The sequence below is a fragment of the Eptesicus fuscus genome, chromosome 25, assembly GCF_027574615.1.
Source record: "Eptesicus fuscus isolate TK198812 chromosome 25, DD_ASM_mEF_20220401, whole genome shotgun sequence".
NCBI classification, from domain to species: domain Eukaryota; kingdom Metazoa; phylum Chordata; class Mammalia; order Chiroptera; family Vespertilionidae; genus Eptesicus; species Eptesicus fuscus.
This window is the reverse complement of record NC_072497.1, coordinates 155,055-177,970: the sequence shown is the minus strand read 5'-3', so window position 1 is coordinate 177,970 and position 22,916 is coordinate 155,055. Positions and strand designations below refer to the sequence as shown.

General features: G+C 47.6%; 1 protein-coding gene across 1 annotated transcript in view; it reads right to left on the bottom strand.

Annotated features, from left to right (window-relative positions):
- Positions 1–22,916, bottom strand: part of SCAPER (S-phase cyclin A associated protein in the ER) — a 197,683-nt gene that overhangs the window by 85,108 nt on the left and 89,659 nt on the right. The window contains exons 21-23 of the mRNA XM_054713413.1: positions 13,631–13,767; positions 11,122–11,187; positions 4,502–4,628 (exon numbers count right to left, since the gene is read on the bottom strand). Of these exons, the coding sequence (XP_054569388.1) occupies positions 4,502–4,628; positions 11,122–11,187; positions 13,631–13,767 (330 nt within the window). The remainder of the gene's footprint in view (positions 1–4,501; positions 4,629–11,121; positions 11,188–13,630; positions 13,768–22,916) is intronic.

Genomic DNA, 22,916 nt, shown 5'->3' with positions numbered 1-22,916 from the left:
CTGGCACCTTCCTGTCTAACCTCTCTCCTGGCACCGTCCTGTCACACAGGAACGCAAATCTTGGAGTTTTTGCTATAATCCCTGGACTCCAACCTTTCCCCACCAATACAACCACGTCCACAACAATGTCCGAGGTGCTCTTCAGCTTCTTACCCTCCCCTTTGGATCACCGATCGTACTCAGCCCTGAAAAGCCATCCTCGCAGATCTTGGCCCAGTGATTCTGCACAGCCTAGTCAGCCATTCAGTTCTAGCTGGATTTTGTCTGGCTCAGTGGTCGGCAAACTCATTAGTCAACAGAGCCAAATACCAACAGTACAACGATTGAAATTTCTTTTGAGAGCCCAATTTTTTAAACTTAAACTTCTTCTAACGCCACTTCTTCAAAATAGACTCGCCCAGGCCGTGGTATTTTGTGGAAGAGCCACACTGAAGGGGCCAAAGAGCCACATGTGGCTCGCGAGCCGAGGTTTGCCGACCACGGGTCTAGCTGGATTAATTCATATCAGTGGGAGGACCGTTCTGAATTACCTACTCTGTTACTCCTGGTAGCTCCATAATGATAGGTATTTTATCTTTTATTTCCTTAAAAGATAAAAAAATATAATTTTAGGCTCTGTGACTAATATTTACAAGGCCCTGCAGTTCCAATTTCTGCCTGCTCTTACTCATAATGAATTCTGTGCTTATTTTTTTGTGTGTTTTGTTTTCTATTATTTCAGAGAGGGGGAGAGAGAGAGAAACATCGATGTAAGAGAATCACTGATCATCTGCTTCCTGCAGGCCCCCTACTGGGGATGGAGCCCACAACCTGGGCAAGCGCCCTGACTGGGCATCAAACTGTGACCTCCTGGCTCATAGGCTGATGCTCAACCACCGAGCCACACCATGGAAATGATTCGAGAAGAGCCCGAGCTGGTTCGGCTCAGTGGACAGAGTGTCGGCCTGTGGACTGAAGGGGCCCAAGTTTGATTCTGGTCAAGGGCATGTACCTCGGTTGCAGCCTCCTCCCTGGCCCAGTCCCTGGTCAGGGTGTGTGCAGGAGGCAACCGATTGATGTGTTTCTCTCACATCGATGTCTCTGTCTTTCCCTCTCTCTGCCACTCTCTCTAAAATCAATGGAAAAATATCCTCGGGTGAGGATTAAAAAAAATGATCTGAGAAGGTATCTGAGGCCTAGGATAAAGGTGTTTTCTTCCAATGGGGACGTGGATATCCTTCTGTCAGGTTCTTAGGGCCATCACTGATCCATCAGGCAGTACTTTAAACTCAATTCAGCATCTGACAGAACAGGGCGACATGAATTTGGGCAAGTCTAACCGGGGTGAGGTATGGCTCCTCTCTCTGTACGATGCCACGCGTGTCCGTGGTAAGTCGGGGAGCAGGCTCTGGTGGTCTCTCTCTGTGAAAGGAAAACTCCTGTCATTTCTTCCCGTGGGCACTGCTGCTGTCCCTCAGTCATGAGGCCTGCAAGTCACCCCTCACACCTGCCAAATGCCCTTAGGGAATGCCGTTACAAGCACAGTTTTCACAATTCTTGCTTTTTCTTTAACCTGGCAATTATCTAATTTCCTCTTAGCTCTTTGATGCCTTTAAGAAAATTAACTTTCGGCAGCATTTTTAGATGCTTTTGTTTGCAGAGTTGGTGCGAAGTCTACACTACCAAATACAGAAGTGGCTGAAGTTTGCTAAAAGGCGTAACAAACACAACAGCTTACAAACCTTTTATTCCTGAACAGGTTCACAGAACTCAAAAGGCCGGAAGGAACCTAGGCTTCCCCATGTTCTGGTCTCTCCTACCACAAGAGTGTTTCTGAGCATCAGCAATATAACCCACTGGCTCCGAGGCAGTTCTCAGAACTGCCTGAAAACTGCCCAAGGAAAACCGTACCAGCAACAAGGGAAGCGTCGCGTGGTGAGGTCTAAGTTAAGAGGCAAAGCCCTCACGCCCCACCTCCCACCATCCTCAGTGAGTGCCGCCCACGTGCCACGGGTCACTGCCAGCTGCCTCCAAATCCTTCACTGCGTCCTGGACCCTGGCCCGAATGATTCTGGCACTCCAGGCAGTTTTCCAAACAAAAAGAAGTGGTTATTTACAACCCTAAACTGGAATCATAAATATCACTAGCTGAATTCCACAGAATGTCAGTGTAACTCTCCCACAAAATCCCGCGGAGCGTGAGTCTACGTGGGCGAGGTGAAGGGCTGGGTTAGTTACAACAGTAAGAAAGGGGCCTGCCTTTGGGTTCGTTCAGACTACTTGGCGGTCCTGCCGTGTGTACTCTGAGGACAGCTTTGCAGCAACGTGTCTGATACAGACCATTTAGCCTGGGATCCAGACTACATTTTTCTCCCCCAAGTATAAGGAATCAGTGGTATTCCAGTAAATTGCCCCTTTGTGAATGAAATAGCTTCACTTAGATTTTCATAATGAATACCCTCCTTATGAAGATCATTTTACTTTTGCCTCAAAAATTCTGTGATCACTTCAATCTAACACAACATTCTTGAGATAAGGTATGCACGGTGGTATTTTCAAGCAACTGCCTTTTAGTTCAACGTGTAAGTACCCTTTACAAAAACCTTTATAATTATTTTACAATAACCACGGAGATTTTTCCACAGCAGAGCAACCCTCCAAACGCCACGTCTGACATCGGCCAGGTCCTGAGCCCGCCCCTCAGCGTGGCGTCTGTGGTCCTGCCGGGGCCGCGGCAACACGCCGTCTCCGCTCCGCACAGGACCGCCGTCGGGGGCCAAACACGCCGAGCGCCACCTGTCAGTAACGGTGGGCCTAATTCCACCCCCGGCGCACGGCTTGCCCAGACCAGCAGCAGTGTCACCTGGGAACTTGCTAGAAATACGCAATCTTGGAACCCCCCCATAACTACGGAATCAGAAAGCCCAGGGCAGCCCAGCAATCTGGGTCTGAACTAGTCCTCCAGGGATTCGGATACAGACTAGGGTGTGGGCTCCCTGCTCCAGAGACATTCTCATGTATTTGCTCTGGTACAGGAATGTGCAAGCAGCTCGCGCTCTCTCTCTCTCTCTCTCTCTCTCTCTCTAAACACACACACACACACACACGCACACACACACACACACACACACACATCCAATTCCTGAAAACAAATGTTTCTGCCAGGAGAATGGATTAAAAAACTGTAGTATTACCACAGTGAAGTATTCACTGTATAACAGAGAAAATAAGTGCAAAACATCTATACTGATAAGCTTAGAAAAACTTAGAACCATAATTGTGAATGTTATAATTCACACAAGTCTAGAGTATATTTTATAAAGGTCAAATACAAGCAAGACTAAGTAACATATTATTTAACAACACATTTATGTGATAAAGCAATAAACCTATTTTCAAACAAAAACGAAGAAAAGCCACCCCTTTAATTCTGTGCAGTGTCTGCGGAGGGAGCAGGAGTGGGCGAGGCAGGGTCACACTGGGAACCGTCTATTCTCACGGTGGGTGGCGAGTTCACAGCTGCGGGTTGCACTCACGTTACTTTTATCACTACCATCTCTTTAAGTATAAAATGTTATATAATAAAGTTTAAACCCAGAAAATAAGAAAGAAATATGGCCATTACCTTCAATTAGGAAAATTAGAAACCACCTAAGATATAAATTGTATAAACTGTGATACATTTCTTGGTTAAAAAAAAGTTAAAAGACATGAGAAATTATTCATGATAAAATTTGGCAAATAAAAAAATTTTTAAAATACGTATAGTAAAAGGATTAAAAAGTATAATGAAATGTCAACAGTGGGCATTACAGGGAGTTTTATCTCTTTGTACATTTAAAGTTTTCTTTTTTAAAAAATATATTTTATTTATTTTTTACAGAGAGGAAGAGAGAGGGATAGGGAGTTAGAAACATCGATGAGAGAGAAACATCCATCAGCTGCCTCCTGCACACCCCCCACTGGGGATGTGCCCGCAACCAAGGTACATGCCCTTGACCGGAATCGAACCCGGGACCCTTCAGTCCGCAGGCCGACGCTCTATCCACTGAGCCAAACCGGTTTCGGCATTTAAAGTTTTCTATAGTGAATACTAAAGACTTGTAAAATTATTAAGGAAGTTTTCAACTGTCATCAAAACGTTTAATGATTGTAAGTCATTAAAGGAAACGGCCAAATCTTCTGCTGGTGGAAGAAAATTGGTGTTTTGTGGAAATCTCTGATCTATGAGCTTTATGACGCAAAGCTGTATATTTTCTGCTATAAAACTGTATGTCTTTATTGATATGATTCCATTTAAAATAGTTTCATTTTGTTTATGTGGAGAACAATCTGACCGAGGAAACCATGACCTGAGGAGCATTTCTGCTATTGGGGACTTCAATGAAAACAACTGAAGACCAGGCCAACGCAATGGAACCGAAGGAATTCCCCCGTCAGTGGGGCGGAGGCTGCGGGAAACCACAGAAGTGCACCCGCAGAGAAAGACCCGCAGACAGAGCGAGGCCGGGCGGCCACGTACCTCTTTCTCCAGGATCCTGGCGATCTCGCCGAGCGTCCGGTCCAGCGCAGAGACCTTGTTGCTGGCCCACGACCCGCTGTCTTGGACCTGCAGCTGCTTCAGGAGGTCTTTGGCCAGCCGCTGCAGCCTTCAGCCAAAACGAAATGAGAAGGAAGGAGTGAGAGGGAATGACAGGAGGCCATTCATGAGTGAGACTACAGTGTCTCATTTCCCTAAACTTTCTGAAACAAAAGTTACTCCCATTATTGTGTTAGGAGCTGCTGCAAAGAGCACCTGGGGGAGAAATACAAGAAACCACTCCCAGGGCCGGTACAGCTTCTATTCACCACCAACGCCTCCTCAAGCCGCCACCAGAGGGGGGCCGCCCTGTCTGTGCACAGGGCTGGGGCGGGCATCACCGTGAGAAAACCCGCCAGGACAGAACTGAGACGCCGAGAGGTGAGGGCGATGGCAGAGAACGTGAGTGGAACCACCTGAGCAGTTTTTTGTGGTTGTTAATCCTTACCCGAGGATATCTCCCCATTGCTTTTTAGAGAAAGTAGGGGGTGCGGGGAGGAGAGAAAACAGCGATGTGAAGAAGACACATAAATACACATTGACTGGGTGCCTCCCGCACGCGCCCCAACTGGGGGCAGGGAGCGGCCCCAATGAGACACCGGTGCGCGGCCGTCGCTCCACCCACTGACCCGCACCGGCCAGGTCAGTTGTTCACACTTGGACTTCAATCTTTAAGCTGCTTGGACATTATGCTATTAGCACTGTAAACTCTCACTGTCAACTCCCCATGGTCCAATTTACAAGCAACTTGGGATTGCCTGCCGACTGCTAATGTCGTTTACTTAGACAATCCAGCAATTACCGGCATTGCGCCAGGGAATGCTACATGGACCTGGATTCTGGGGTTCTTCCCTAAGGCGGCTGCTATCCTATTTCTCGTGGCCCCACTTCTTCTGTTTCTCTGCGAGCAGTCGTTCCCTTCCCACTCACCTGCCTCAGCGTCTCCCCAGCTGACCCTCACTGGGCCCTCGCCCCGTCCCTCCGTGTCCTCGCTCAGGGACCCGTTGCCTGACCTTCACCGTTATCTGTGACGGATTCCAGAGGCCCTCGCTAACCATGTTCCTGTGAACATGTTACCCTCCCTCTCGCGTGGTTGTCACTCCCAGCACCACCCCCAGCAGGGACCTCCCTGTTCAGCTCCCGGGGGGCCGGGCCCCACGGTCAGTGCCATGCACCCATTCATCTGCTCGAAGGGACTGATCCTCTCTGCCAGTCCTTTCCACTCCGTGCGACAGGCTGGGCTGGCTATGATGGGGATCTTACCCCATCGGGGAGGCTGCCCCGCCCACTCTCCTCAAAGACTTGTCACGTGTTCCCCAATCTCTTCTAAACCCCCTTTCTCGTCTCCCTCTTGCTTTAAGATCTTACATTTCACAGAGCAATGGAAGCTGTGGCAATGAACAAGAAGATCCTCTTTCGGCCACAAACCTTCAAGCCTCTCTGCATGTCGCCCACTCTCTGTTACAACCGAGGGGACTGACCCGCCCCAGTGTCTCTGCAAATGCTCCCCCCTCACCATCCTCTAGAAAAGTCCTCCTTAGCCCTGATCAGCGTCCACATTTCTCTGAGTTGACTGGCCCCGACCCCTCATCACACACCTCTCCCTCAGAGCTTTCCCCAAAGCCTCCTGCGAGGAGGGGCATGCTCCCCGTCTGGACGGTCCTACATGGCGGCCGCTGAGCCCCTGAGACAGTCAGTGTGACCGGGGAGCGGAGATGGAGGCCGCACTGAACGCTAATGTTGACATATAAAGAGCACCCGGGGCCGGAGCGTCCTGCTGGACAGTGCAGAGGCAGGAGGACTCCAGGAGAGGGCCCTGCCTCCTGCTCGCTGCACAGCCGCAGCCCAACCCGCTGCCCGGCACAGTGCACGCACTCGGCACACCTTCAGTGAACGCCCAAGGAAGTGTCTCCTCACATTCTTCACACTAGCCACCGCCTCGGAGGTTACACAGCACTTTCATGTACAAAATCTGAGTTAATCCTCTGCCAACACTGTCCCTTAGTATTATCCCGTTTGAAAAGCGAAGAAACTACGGCTCAAGCAAATCAGGTGACTTCCCAAGATCTCCTAACTGGTAGAGGTGTTACTGGGACAGAAATCCAGGCATTCGATCCTTAAATCCCAGGTTTTATCTCTATACCATATCAGTTAATTCCAAAAAGTACATTTATTCTCAAACTAATAATGTCCTAGAATACAATTTCATCTATAGCTGCATTTATGTAAAAATTTAAAATTTCTCAAAAAATGCAACAGCAAATGCAGCTAAAAAAGGACACTGGTGAATTCCAGTTTACACCTAAGCTGCCCATGACTTTGATATGTGAAACAATGAACACAACTCCAAAGTCAAATAGCTGTGCTTGAAACCTGGCTCGGGCACAGACCACGTGTGTCCGCCTGGGGAGGTCACGTAGCTGCTCCGAAGCTCTTTCTTCACCGTAAAAGCGGAGGCAGTGCGCACACAGTGTTCCCTTCCCGAGCTTTTGGAGATCACAGGTAAACAATGCCACACACCGACCATCACCCACTACAGTGCACATCCAGTAAATGTCCAACTGTTACTACTATTCATTGACAGAGAGTTCTCAATCTAACAATAGCGGGGGGAGTGGGGGAATACCAGTAAGAGCCACATTCTTTTCCCCGCTAACTGAATATGGGCTGGAGTCCCATGCGATTCAAGTTACTGCCCTATCATGTGGAAGAATCCTGGCAGAACCTCACTGTGCGATAGATAAGCAGCCACTTCAGCTTCTGGCTGAACGAAGCCTGCACGCCAGGTAACGAAATATCCAGCCCAGCAATGAATGCACAGGAATCCGGCATTCTTACCAGGAATGCTCACATGCCACCGAAAACCAGCGTTACCTGGGGAGGCACAGACCATTACCGTCACAGAATACAGGAGGCTTGCATTTCACCCCGAGGCAAATCCAATCTGGGACTCACGTGAGCCTCCGCTTCAAGGAAGAACGCCCAATCCCCGGGACCTGGAGTAACAGGAGCTACCGCTCTGCTCCCCCGCCTGCCTCCCCCAAAGCACCCAAATAAAACTGCCCATCTCGGAACAATGCCTCAGATTGTGGTCCATACTGTAAATAATCAGACTGTCTCAGCACTAGGCTGTATCTCCCTACAGGGCAAAGACAGGAGCTGCTCAGAGGGTGCAGTTTCTAACACAGAACATGTTACTCGGATTACTTCTAGCAGATTTTTCTAGCACGAAAGAAAGAGTGGAGGCTTCGTAACTCCTGGGCTCACGTAGGAGAAGTGTCTGTCAGGTGAATGGTTTTGTGGAGAACGTTGTGCGGTCAGATACCTTCTTCTCAAAACTTGAACAAATTCCAACCACAATTCTAAGTTCACATCTGTCAGCGGTGAACGTGAGATGCAGGGGTGTCTCTGGAAGGAAGCCTAAAAAGCCAGGGAAATCGGGGGGGAGGGGTTTGGGGGGATCACTGGGAAGATCTCACAGGGGTAAGAAGAGACGGGGTCCACTCTGGTGTGTGGACAGAAAGACAGACACGTTATCTTTTCTTTTTCCACCTCCTCCATTTGAAAGGTACATGGTCTAAATTTAGGGCTACTGGTTACCCTTCTATTTCTAAACAATATGCTTAACCTATATTTTTAAATAGAAGAGCTCAAAAAATCCCTAGGTAATCCATCAGTGACTAGATTTTAAGATCATGGAACGGAATGAGAGGACAGAGGGAGGGATTCTCTCTAACAGCCCAGAGCATGCGGGCAGCCTGCTGGCACACGGAGGCCCGGAACTGGGTCTTGCTGGACGGCGTGCAGGCTCCCTGCACGGGGCTGGGGACATGGCCCCGGGCTTGATGGGCGTGACATCCCCGTGAATACTGAAGCAGCATCCTCACCAGAAGCCAAAGCAACTCCAGAGCGAGCTGCAGGGATTGTGCACGTGACTGAGTGACGCCCCTTCTCCAGGGGCCGAGCGGCTTCCACCCAGGCAGTCACGGGGGCGGGAGAGGGAGGCTGGGGAGAGGCCTCGCTGTCCTGAGGCCCAGGCTCAGAGCGGCCTCTGCGAGGTCTGTGGGTCAGGCAGGTGAAAGGTGAGGGCACACTAAGAGGAAGGGAGACGAGCCCAGCCGTTGATGGAGAAGCGGGCGGTTACCCAGACACTCGCCTCCAGAGCCGCTCCCCTTCCTCTGGGCGTCTTCGCAAGCACTACCCCACAGTCGGCTCTTAACTGTCCGCAAATTCTTGGCTCTACTTCTAGATTCTTTTTAAAAATCTCTTCCCATCAGCATGTATTATTGTTTATGTGCCAATAACAACCTGTTTTAACTACATATCTGTTAGCTTGGTCCTACTTCATTCTCCTTCAAAAAAATTTTTTTTGTAAAAATTCTCATTTATTTTTCCATGTGTTCTTTTTCCAAAAAATTCATCTTTATTGTAAAAACCGTTACATATGCCCCTCTTTCCCCCTTGAACCTCCTCAACCCCACCCTGCCCCCTCAGGCCTTCACATGGATCCTACCTCTATTTTTTTTAAAAGGCTGTTATGTAATTGGAATCACACTCTGTGTGTAGGAAAATTTATAGAGAATTTACCAAACTGTGACTTCCATTCAAGAGTGCAATCCGTCTTTCCATTTACACAAGTCTTCTCTATACCCGATAGCATGTTAAAGTTTTATTTTTATACAGGCTTCATACATTTCTTGTTGCGTATATTCTTAGTTTATTTTTATATTGCTACTAGAGGCCCAGTGCACGAAATTCGTGCATGGGAGTCCCTCAGCTCAACTTGTAGCCTCTACAATCCAGGAGCTCTCAGGGGATGTCCTACTGATGGCTCAGGCCCACTCCAGTGGTTCTCTGCTCTCTGCAGGGCCTGGGCGTTTCACTGCAGCCATGGAGATGAAGCCCCTATGCCCTGCTGTCCGCTCTCTGCCTGCCGCCGCCATGCGAAGAAAGCTCCAATGCCCTGCAGTGTGCTCTGTCTGCCAGGCCTGGGGGCTTCGCCGACACTGACATACTAAGAAAGCCCCCAAGCCCTGCTGTCCGGGCTCTGTCTGCCGGGCCTGGGGCTTCACAGCCATCACCCTGGGAAAGAAGCCCCCAAGCCCTGCTGTCTGGGCTCTGTCTGCTGGGCCTGGGGGCAGATCCAGCTTCGCGCATTGGTCCGTGCGAACCCCCGATGGGCTGACGGGCCCAACCTCTGCAGCACTGGCAGGGTGGGAAGGCTGGATCTGCCCCCTCTGGCGGACAGGCCCAGACACTCCAGCAGTGGGGCTGAAGGGACTGGGTGCCGCTATCTTGTGGCTATGGGGGCCGCCATTTTGTCGTGGAGTGATGGTTAATTTGCATATTACTCTTTTATTAGATAGGATTGTAAATGATGTTTCTCTTCTCCAAGTGATTATCAGAAAGAAAAGCCGCTGATTTTCACATCCTGGATAGGCTGTTGCGTAACTTCGGGCCAGTGGCTGGCCCCCTCAAGGCTGAGTTCCCTGAAGAGCAGCCCGGAGCTGTGGTGAGGAATGAATGGGCCCTCACACGTAAGAGCCTGGGTAAGGTGAGGGCTCAGTGAGCATTACCGATTATCAATACTATCACAGTCATTTGGTGACCAGCCAGTTTACTGACTTGATTCTCGTTTCTACTGGTTCTTCACTTCATTCTGGGGGGTTTTCAGATATACAGTTTCATCATAATCTTGGTAATTTTGCTCTCCTCTGTGAGTTTGTATTTCCTTTTTTCCTTTTAGAATGGCAATGGCTAATAGTTCCGAAAAATAATAAACAAAAGTGATTATCTGATGGGTGTCCTATTTCTGAAAGGCGGTAATATTTCTCTTCTGAATGTCATAGTCGCTACATCAAAATGCCACAGCATATCTACCAGCCATGTAATCACAGACAGAACAGTCTGTGCATTCACGTGTTTCCTGGCCCGTTCCACCATCACCAACGCCGTCCTGTAGGAACCACTGGGCACATTTTGCACGTTTCCCTGAGCACCTGGAGCCTCCTGTGCGTGCCCTACGCCCAGATTCGCAGGCCTTTCCTCCGACCACAGCACCTGCGCCGTCACCGAGGAGAGACCCTCCCGCCCCGCAGCTCTGTGGGCAGCAGGTCAGAGAACAGCTGCTGTGTCGTTACACTCACAGCGCGAGGGAGTCTACGTCCGCATCTGTCCAAAGCGACTGTCACAGACTCCTGAGAGAGACCCCCCACGGCAGGAGCCAGCCGTCTTGCCAGAACCGGCTCTGTCAGAACAAGTGCCGGTTAGGACGAGGAGATGCTTGGCTGAGGGCCTGCCCTGTGCGCTGAGGACTGTGAGCAGCACTGGCCTCCCTCCACTCCCCGACCGCGCTGTGATAACCAGGAAGTTACCACATGTGCCAGACGGAGACAAAGGCCCTGGGAAATGGCCCCCAGCTGGACACCACGGTGCTAGGAGAATACCGTTCTAGGCATCAGACTCACAGCCTGTGACACAGGCACGCGACGATGGCTCAGATAAACTCTGCTGCAGGCAGAGACTAAAGAAATGGAGAATGAAATGTAGGATAAAATACTCACTTTGCTTTATAAGGTGAGTCAGAGCCAGATTTTTTTGTTTCCATTAAACGTTCATATTCCTTGGCCCTGAAAAGACAACAGCGTGATCACTGTTAGTTATTTTGCTGCTAATTTTTTATAACAAACAAAAACCTTGGCTGTGTTTTTCCTCTTCCAAAACTAGGGACATTACTACATTAATTTTAACACTTGGATTTCTGAAACTGCTTCTTTAGAATACTATAAATGCTGTCAAAAAAGACTTAAAAATACGTATTTCTTTATGGATAGAAAGCAGATTCATAAAAACACTACCGAATTTAAAGATGCTAACATCATGATTATCAACTTTGAAACCATACTAAGTTTCTAAAAGTAGTTGAGGTGGCTGAGTTTCTATGACCTCAAAGGCATATAATATGCAATATTAAATATAGCTAAAGAGGATGATTTTAGAAACTTTAGAAACGATTTGACTAGACACTCAAAGATCGGCCTTGTTCTGCTTGTGCTTTTTATACGGACTGAATGCCAAGTGTCTGCCAACAGCCACCGTCTCACACAGGTGTCGCAGCAGCAACCCATTAATAATGCTTCATCTGCCGATTTCTCTTTGGGGAGGAAAAAGCTACTTTAAATTTTAACTGCTCACCCAAAGGGTCCTCCCATCAAAGAATTAGTGCAACAACCTATGAAGGAATTAGTCACAATATATACCAACCCTACAGCAATGGCAGGCGGGAAACTAAACTCTGCTTCATAAAAATGTGAAAGACACAAACCACAACAGGCCTTAGAAGGAAAAAGCAAACTAGCACAGGTGACACCTGGGAACGAAATAACTAAAGCGGAATTAAATATTAAACTATGTAAATTTAAACCTGCAGATGCTCCATGCTGTCAGCCCAAATATTCAGACCTATCAAAATGGGAAAATCACCACTTGGTAGCTGCAAGGAATGAGACCTCGGGTGAAAGGTGGGACGTACTGAGGCAGGGTGAACCGTTCCCCAGTCTGGAAACTGGACATGGCACCACCCTATCCAGCACAGAAGAGCCTGCGGCTCTGGAACATGTCTGGCATCAAAGCCTACCCTCTCCGGGGCTGAAGGGCCGCAGTGAAGGAGGGAAGAGCTAGCGGACACCTGTGGGGAGGGGGCACCTGCGGCTCGGAGCAAGGAAGACAACAGGCTCTGACCCCCATCTTCCAGCCGCTCTGGCTGGAGTGTTCGCACAGACTGAGGGGCCGGGGCGGAGACGGGGAGAGGCAGGGCCTCCTGCCACACGCCAGCGAGAGGGAGCCTGGTGCAGGGCCGGCAGGGACCTTCGATACTGAGACTCGGAGTCTCTTTTACAGCAAAGCTAACGTGATTTGCGGCTGGATTCGATGTGAGGTTAGTGGGAGGAGAGGAGGGCTGTGCTGGGAGGAAAGAGGAGGCCTTGCACTTGGACTAACCCTGGAGACACCAAGGGGGTCAGCAGAGGCTACTGACAGCCACGGGGCTGGGGGGCGCGAACGGGCACACGAGGAGAAGGAAGTCCAGAGGGCCCCGCGCTTCCCAGGCGCAGGAGGTGCAGGCTCTTGGCATAAACCAGGAACGGGGGACCAGCATCCCCTGGAGTTCACTGCGGAACTACTCTTAGAAACTGGAGGGACCTCAAGGAGCACAGCCAAAAACCTCCCCTGCCCTTTGCTTCATCGACCGCTCTGAGGCTTTCGTGATTCTGTAAAAGGAATGGAGCCTTTCGCCGAGTACAATCCGAAGCTGGAAACTACAGAGATGACCACCACCTCCATTATTCTAGACCCACGTCTCCCTGTCCCAGGGGTCAAGCTTCTCCATCTTTCGAGATATTTGGGAACAGAGGTATGACAACACATTCAGACCACCTTCTCTCAAATCATCTGCTCAGGAGGCCCGGCACTGTGTCCTCGAACAAGACTCATCCGTCATCGGGGGTGGCCGAGCCTGCGAGGTCACGCTGTGCCACCCACTACCTGGGCCCCAGATGTCACCTCGAGGCTGATGATAAACTACAGGTCTGACAACTCACTTTCCATTTCCAGATATTTCTTGAACTTTTTCTTGTTGTGACAGGCAACCAAATTGATTAAGCCTAGTCATGGGATTTAACACTACAGCCAGCAGGCTTCTATTTGTTGATTGCTATTGATTTTCTTTAATACTTCATTTAAAAATCAATAGCTGGAAAGAAAAATCGGCCTGGTTTACACACACCAGACATACCCCTGCATGCGGGAGGAGGCACAAGTTTGGCAGGGCCTGTGCATCAAATTATAAGAAGAGCTCTTAGCAGGTGAGGGCAAGGGCTGTAGATCGATAGGCAGTTTTCTTTCTCAATCAAAGAAAGTGGCTATAAATTAGGCTCATCAGTGTTATTTTCAGGGATTGCTTGAAGTAAACAACTTTAAACTTTTTGTGGGGGTGAGAGGGTCTTCCTTGACTTTACATTAAAAAGAATATATCACTAGTAGTTTTTCTTTTGTCTTTAAGGATAGCTATAATACCTGGAGTTCATGCGGGCTTTTATCTTTTTGGCTTTTCTTTTGTTTTTCTGCCGCTCTTCTCCATCTTTCAAAGGCTCTGGCGGAGCTGTGCTTTCGACCACAATGTCAATAATGTACTTCTTTAAGGAAAGATGCTCCTGCAAAATAAACCCAATAATAAATATGACGACGAATTAAAAATAACACAGCATCGCTACAGGCTTACAGTAAGTATAAAAGATTAGGTGTGGCCCAGCAGGCGTGGCTCAGTGGTTGAGCGTCGACCTATGAACCAGGAGGTCATAGTTCGATTCCCAGTCAGGGCACATGCCCGGGTTGCAGGCTTAATTCCCAGTGGGGGATGTGTAAGAGGCAGCCGATCAATGGTTCCATATCATTGATGTTTCTGTCTCTCTCTCCCTCTCCAAAATCAATAAAAACACATTAAAAAAATAAAATAAAATAAAAATAGCTATCATGAAATGGTATCTAGAATAGACTTCAAAATATTACTTGGGGAGTGGGTGAGATGTCTGTCCTGTCGGGGAGGCAGGACTTAGCACAGATCACCACTGTTAGGGCTCAGTGATGAGTAAGTACATGGAGGCTCGTCACACTATTCTGTCTACGAGGGGGTCTGTCTTAAACTTCCCACAACAACCAGTTTAGAAAACATTTATCTTGTATGAAAAAGTAACTTGCACACCTGAACCTTAAAATCCTGCTTGGCTTACCCAAGTAAGTGAAACAACAATCCTCATCCCTCTCAAGCATCTCCGAGCTGAACCTGAAATGAAACTGGCACGTGTGCGCACCGTCACGTCACGTGCTGAGTGTGCACTGCAGTGTGAGCCTGCTGTAAGAAGAGGAGACGATCTCCTGCGGAGAAGCGGACGGAGGCTGAGGAGGTGCTTCACAGAGAGGAGCACGATGTACCGCATTGGCCCAATCGCCTTCCTTACTAGGCTTGTACGTCTGAGGCTATGGGACGGGCACAGGGTAAGGGGCTATTATCCGGGCCCGGAAGCAGTGCTGACCGAAAGCGGTCAGGCTGTGCTTTACAAAGGCAGCGGAGATGAGGGTCCTAACGTTCCCACTTCACTCCGCACCCAGATCTGTGCGGACAGGAAGGACACCGGCAGAAGCCGTCCTGACACCGGTCTTGCTGCACAAGGCCTGGCATCAGTACGCCTGAGCGATGCGTGCACACCTGCGTGCCCAGGCCAGCAGCCGCCCTCCCCTCAGACTATCCTTAGCAGGAGTATAGTCCATACAGTTTGGTTGCCTGATTATTTTTCCTCCCTAATCACTGTTCTAGATTCCATTGTTCCAGATTGTTCTCGATATGAGTTGAGCCCTGCCCTGAACCATGGAGCCTAACCTTTGGGCTCCAACCCCTGATGACATCCTTTCTTAAAACCCCAAGGAACTGGCTAGGATGAGAAAACACACAGCAGCCCCCCCCCCCCCCCCCCCCCCCCGTCTCACATGACACGGCGCTGCTTCAAGTTCTCCACGGCGCTGGCCTCCCCAGGCCTCTGTTCTCCGTGAACAGCTAATGGGCTCAGAGCCCGCCTGCTCAATATTTAATAAAATGCTCAGGACTGCAAATAATTTCACTTTTGTAGTTATCATAAGGAAATGGAGAAATACTAAAATATCTCTCTATAAATATATTTATTGTAGTGAGATTTATGACAAAATATTAGTAGTAGGGATTTGATTACATATATTACGACCCATGCATCAATATGAGACTGACAATCAGATTTCATGGCTTTTAAACAACAGTAACACTAAAAACATTCATCGTATAACAATCCATAAAAATTCAGGACTCATATCTATGTAATACAGTTTATATAGATATAAATAAGATTTATATTATCAAAATGTTAACAGTAGGCGTTATTCTTTCTAAACCATTCTGTAATTAATATCCTATGTAATAAGAGCCTAATATGCAAATTGTCCCCTCAGGTGGTTGTCCGACCAGGAGATCGACCACTCGCTATGACATGCGCTGACCACCAGGGGATGGCGCGGAACATGGCGGGCGTCGGCGACACGGCGCTGGCAGCGGGCGGCAGTGAAGGCACCGCCAGCCCGGTGGGCCCTGACAACAGTGGGACCACGGCAGGATGGTGCAGCAGGTGAGCGGGCGGCGCCAGGCCAAGGTGGGTGCAGGTGGGAGCCCAATCGCCCCACCGACTGCCCCGCATACAGTGACCAGCGGCGGCGGCAGCGGGGTGTGGGGGGCAGGGCCACCGCCCGGCTCCCAGGCGCTGAGGGAGCTGGGCAGGCGGCCTGGCCCCAGTCAATCGTCCCACAGGCGGATGGTGGAGCAGGTGAGGGGATGGCGCCAGGCCACGGCGGGGTGCCAGGTGGGGCTGTGGGGCTGTGAGGCTGGAGGTGTGAGCTGGGGCCCGATCCCTGCAGGCCACCCCGAGGGACCCCACCCGTGCACTAATTCGTGCACCAGGCCTCTAGTATATTAATATTTTTGTTGCAAAATTAATAATAAAATGCAAGGAAAAGCAAGCTCTTTAAAGAAAAGAAGGTCAATGTGTCTAAGGGCACAGCTCTAGGCTTACTGTGCTGTGGAAGAATGGGTATAACTGTGTAAAAATATACTCATCTTTTTGTATTTACTCAAAATTCTAATTAATATGCCACGAGCACAAGAAAAAGCAAAATATACTCTTAGTCTTTTTCCAAATATGAATTAATTAGGACCAAAAATCATCCAAAAGGCCCCTGATCTCCTTCCTTCCTAATCCATTTGAAGACACTCACTCCTGCCCTCAGAGTCTTGCTCTCCTACCAACAAGTGGACGGCTCTTAATAAAGGGGAAGTAAATGGTAATGCAAAGTGACATGACTTGAGGTGGCAAACACACAATACATTGTACAGGTGATATACTACAGAATTGTTTAAACCTATATAATTTTTTAAGCAATGTAACCCCACTACTACACACACACACACACACACACACACACACACACACACACACACATGTATATACCAGAGACCCGATGCACGAAATTTGTGTGCGTGTGCGTGTGGGGGGGGTCCCTCAGCCCAGCCTATGCCCTCTCGCAATCCGGGACCCCTCGCTCCTAACCATCTTCCTGCTCGCTCCTTACCGCTGGGCTTGCTGCTCCTTAGCGCTGCAGAGGCAGGAGAGGCTCCGGCCACCGCTGCCGCACTCGTCAGCTGTGAGCCCGGCTTCTGGCTGAGCGGCACTCCCCCTGTGGGAGCGCACTGACCACCAGGGTCAGCTCCTGCACTGAGTGTCTGCCCCCTGGAGGTCAGTGCGCATCATAGGGACCAGTTGTTCTGGTCGTTCCGCCGTGAGGGTCGCTTAGGCTTTTATTATATAGATACGTATCTCATTTGGCCATTCCAATGGACACTGTCATTCCACATAAGCATTCAGAGCAGACAGTTTCCCAGTAGGCACAGAGCGCAGATTGACACACTATAATAATCTGTAATAATAAAAGCATAATGTGCTAATTAGACCGGACGTCCTTCCGGACGACCTTCCGGACAAAGCAGGGCTGTGAGGGAAGCCCAGGTCCCGGGTGCCTGCCGGTGGCCAGAGGGAAGCCCGGGTCCCGGTGCCTGCCGGTGGCCGGAGGGAAGCCCGGGTCCCGGGTGCCTGCCGGTGGCTGGAGGGAAGCCCAGGTCCCGGGTGCCTGCCGGTGGCCAGAGGGAAGCCCGGGTCCCGGGTGCCTGCCGGTGGCCGGAGGGAAGCCCGGGTCCCGGGTGCCTGCCAGTGGCCAGAGGGAAGCCCGGGTCCCGGGTGCCGGAGGGAAGCCGGTGCCGGCAGCCGGGGTAAGGCCTACTCTTGCATGAATTTCGTGCATCGGGCCTCTAGTTAGAAATAACACTGAACTGTAAGCCCAAGGGCCTAACCAGGATAAATTCTGCACCTCATGACAGAGGGACTTCTCTGGGCCTCAGTTCCCTCACCAGTAAAATGAAGGCTTTAGACAATGAATTCTAAAGGGCCCCCTTCGTAACATTCTAAGAATCAATGTGAAAACACCAGAGGTAGTTAAGGATGGCTAATTCCACACACGCACACTAAAAAATGTTAAGTCCGGTTTTTAAGTCACAATTGTGACTTCTCACTTAAGCATCATTGCTACAATATGAAATACTAATAAATGTATGTAAGGAAACTGATACTATACAGACATGATCTCATCAGAGTTTATACCCCTCTTATTCTTTTAATTACCTTTTATGGCATAGCAGACCAAAGCTCTGGCCTTTCTAACATAATTTACTATATTAAATACTGAGGTTTATGATCCCGATATTCTATCTAACTCCTCCTAAAGGTTCTCATAATTCCTGATTTTGTAAAAGAGACATGAAAAAATTAAGCTACAGACAAGTTCATGATCTTTGGGAAGGAATGTAAAAGTTCTAAAAATAGGATATATAGTGAAACATGAATGACACAACACAAGATTACTTCCATTTTAGAGCTCTCTCAAGTGTCACCTCAGAATAAACACATTTCATAAAATGTGGCACATCGATACATCGAAGGAAATAATCTGCTTCCCATTATTTTGAAATACTATAATGCGGACTGAGAATTGTTAAGGATGTTACTCTTCCTAGATCAAAAGGGTTTAAAGATCTCCTCTGAAAGAAGGACCAAAGCTTCATTACAATAATAACAAATATATTTTTACTTGAAAATTAAAAGCTGTGTGTGCTTTTTTTTTAATAGAAATACAATGTTATGCTCCAGAGGCTTATTTCTCTGGAGGCAGAAGTTTCCTCTCAGGAGCAGGGTGGATGCCAAGTCACTAACCAGACGAGGAAACATCGCAGGGTTTTAACACTCTGTTTGGAAAACTCATTTTTCTCTCATCATCATTCTTTCTCAACTTACTATGTGCCAGGGGCTTGTGATAACTGCGTAAGTTAAAGAGGGACGATTCTCCGGATGGCACAGTTTACTCAGAATAAGGCCAAAAGAAAGTGTGGTAAACGATTATTTTGGTTGATATCAACCCTTCATAAAACTATTCCAGCAGGAAAGCTGGTTTGCAATTACTGATATGCTGGATGGCATTAGCCATATCAAAAACATATCTACATACATTATCCGAACACTACTCAAGAATTAAACCACCATATATAAAGCTTAGTCCATTTATATTTAAACCAGAGTGTTCAGCGATAGCACAACTGAAGAGGTAGCTCAGGTGACAGTCTTATTATCTGTGTTTTTCAGGCACCTGGAGGAATGCAGAATGCCCAAGCAGGTGCTGAAGAAATGCTTAAAAAATAAAACAGAAAGTTTGAGAGTTCCATTATTTTTAAATAAAATTTAAAATTTCATCCAACAGTAAATTTGAGACGACAATCTGAAACATAATGCCTTTTATCAAAACCGGCCCTTGGTGTGACAGCATCATTTTGAAAAATTAAACATATGTAACAACAACAACTTTTCAAACTTTACCGGCTATTTTAATTATACAGAGGATTCAACTGTGCGAAGTTCTCTTTCTATAGGTGTAGGAGATACACTTACATTTTTATATATTATAATCTACGGGTTGTATTGCTGGGAATGACAGATGAGAAAGTGACGCTAATGAAATACGGTGAAACAGACGCCATGAGAGAAGAGGCCATCTTCTGATAAGGACGAGGGCCCACCATCTGTCCCCCTGTCGCTCAGTGACAATTACAAACACTCCATCAGCTTTCCGATGGGTGAAGATGACAAAGGAGGGAAAGACGTCTGCAGATTCTGATGTTCCTTTCTGATCTAATCTGAGGTCTAACAGATAACTCAAAGCAAAGCTCAGAGGACAAGCTGATTAACTGATTACATACAGCAGTGTACCTTTTTATGGAAGAGAAAATAACTAAAATGAAAGTATATTTTTAGGGTAAACCTAGATGCAAAAACAAAACTCTGAAAGGGACAGCAGAGAAAGGGAGAGAAGGAAGAGGACATATCAGGCATCACTAACCTAAATGAAGTTCGCGATGTTAGTACCGTACAAAAGTAATGGTCACAGAGAGAGACATTAGAGAGAAAAGAGAGATGTTTCATATTCTTAGAAGATAAAATTCATTAGTAGGGTAAAATATGTAAATAGTTATGATCATGAGGATAAAACTATGTAATATATATAACCAAGAAATGTATACATGCAAATAATAATAATGATATGTTAGCAGTCTTTCCATTTTTGAGAAAAGGATATTAATGAGCACAAAAAAGCATTAAAAGAGTAATAACATTTGTGTAACAATAAAGAAAACTGATCTAATATATGAAACATACCCAGAGAGAAAACATATTATCCTTAAAATTTTATAATGTATTAAGCTATAAAGAAAATCAATAAACTCTCCAAAGTACAACCTATCTAGCCACAGTCTCTGACCATAATGCAATCAAAGTTGAAATTAAAAACAAAGAACAGTGCTCATTTTGGCAGCACGTATGTCAAAACTGAGCGATGCACTGAAGACCAGGCTGGCCCCTGTGCAGGACCTCAGTCAAATCCATGAGTCACTTTTAAACATGTTCACTCAAACACATAAAACAAAACAAAAGGCATCGCTACCCTTCTAATCCATAGCCTTAGAAATATCTCTTTGTTTGAAAGGAAATAGAAACTCAGAATACCTTTAAAACCCATTATTTAAAGTAAGAGCAAGTCTGTAAAAAGTATTTAACAATTAAATGAAGAAAACTATACACTTTACTAAATGATAAACACACACATACAAATCCATCCAAGACTTGAGTAGACCAACATGTTGCTGTATGGAAAGAATTAATACTTAAAATATATCTACTCTTATTAATTCAATCTAATTAAATTTAATTTATAATTTCAATGCGATCCCAATCAAAATTCAAACAGAATTTTCTTAGCTTCCTAAGTTAATTACAAAGGTCATGTACCAAGTGAGAAGCAGAGGAATAGGCAGGCAACTCTGAGAAAGAATAAAGAGGAACAAACTCACCCTATCATAGATGGAAGCAAAAACACAACAACAGAAAATACCTGCTCAATTCTTGAAGATAATAATTATCAAGCTACACATTTATATCCAGTGAAAGTATCTTTTACAACAAAAGTACATACAAACAAAGACACTCCAGAATTTCCTACAGGCGATTCTCTAGCCTGAGCGATGGAGACATAAATCATTGTATTACTATTTTTCTACTAATTATATACTAACTAGAGGCCCGGTGCACGAAATTCGTGCACGGAGGGAGGTTGTCCCTCAGCCCAGCCTGTACCCTCTCCAATCTGGGACCCCTCAAGAGATGTCCGACTGCCCGTTTAGGCCCGATCCCTGGGATCGGGCCTAAACGGGCAGTCGGACATCCCTCTCACAATCCAGGACTGCTGGCTCCCAACTGCTTGCCTGCCTGCCTTCCTGATTGCCCCTAACCGCTTCTGCCTGCCTCTCACAATCCAGGACTGCTGGCTCCCAACTGCTTGCCTGCCTGTCTTCCTGATTGCCCCTAACTGCTTCTGCCTGCCAGCCTGATCACCCCCTAACCACTCTGCTGCCAGCCTGTTTGCCCTCAACTTCCCTCTTCTGCCGGCCTGGTCACCCCTAACTGCCCTCTCCTGCAGGGTTGATCACCTCCAACTGCCCTCCCTTGCAGGCTTGGTCCCTCTCAACTGCCCTCCCTTGCAGGCCAGGTGCCTCCCAACTGCCCTCTCCTGCTGGCCATCTTGTGGTGTCGATCCTGTGTCCACATGGGGGCAGGATCTTTGACTACATGGGGGCAGCTATATTGTGTGTTGCAGTGATGATCAATCTGCATAGTACTCTTTTATTAGATATGATAGAGGCCTGGTACAGGGGTGGGGGCCAGCTGGTTTGCCCTGAAGGGTGTCCCTGATCAGGGTGGGGTACCCTTGGGGCGTGGGGCGGCCTGAGCAAGGGGCCTGTGGTGGTTTGCAGGCCGGCCACGCCCCCTGGCAATGCAAGCGGAGGCCCTGGTATCTGGAATTTATTTTCCTTCTACAATTGAAACTTTGTAGCCTGGAGCAGAGCCAAGCCTGGGGCTCCCTCTGAGGCCCGAAGCCATTTGTGTTGGGGTTATAATCGAAACTTTGTTGCCTTAAGCGGAGGCCTGGGCCCGGCCAGGGTGTGTGGAAAGCTTTGCTTCCCCTGTTGCCAGCGGCAACCCTGGCCTGCTCTCTCAAGCTCCATTCTGCCGCCATTTGTTTGAATTTGTTTACCTTCTATAATTGAAACTTTGTAGCTTGAGTGGAGGCTTAGGCCTGCAACGGCTGGCAGAAAGCTTGGCTTCCTCTGTTACCTAGGAAACCTTGCTCTCTGTGGCTGTAGCCATCTTGGTTTGGGTTAATTTGCATGCTCGCTCTGATTGGATGGTGGGCGTGGCTTGTGGGCGTGGCTTGTGGGTGTGTTGGAGGTATGGTCAATTTGCATATTTGTCTATTATTATATAGGATATATACATCTAGTGCTCTTAGGTATTTATAATGAATTTCACCAAAATACTTAAAAGTAGGCCTTTTGTAAAAGCAAGGTGGCACAGGGGAACTTGTAAAAAGCGGGATACTTGTATCTATACTGCTGTCAAACCAAACAGACTTCATGTAAGAAAATGTTTCAGTCAGAAAAAATACCCCAATTTGTTTTGGGTGAATCTATTATGAATTTTATGTTAAAAACAAAAAAAGCAACAGCAGAAAAAAGGAAAACTATTGATTTATAACATTACTCATGCTAAAAAGAGTCATTCCACATAGCAAAAGGCTGAATTCACTAGGAAGACACACAATTTTATCTTTCTTTTTTGGTTAATACTCACAAGATGATATTTTTTCCCCACTGATTTTTAGAGGGAGTGGAAGAGAGGGAGGGAGGAGGTGAGAGAGAGAGCGCGCGAGCGAGAGAGCAAGAGAGAGAGAGAGAGGGAGGGAAGAAGGGAGACGAAAGAGACACTGATGTGAGAGAGACACATCCATCAGTTGCCTTCTGCACATGATCTTATCCGGGCCAGGGATTGAACCTGTGCCCTTGATGGGGCATCGAATCTGAGACCCTCTGGTGACCCGGCTAGCGCTCTAATTACTTAGCAACACTAGCCAGGGCAGAAGATACAGAATTTTATTTTATATATTTTTTGTTAATTCTCACCTAGGAATACTTTTTCCACTGATTTTTAAAGAGTGGAAGGGAAAGAGAGACAGAGAGAGACACATCAGTGGTTGTCCCCTGCACGTGCCCCAACTGGGAATCTAGCCTGACCAA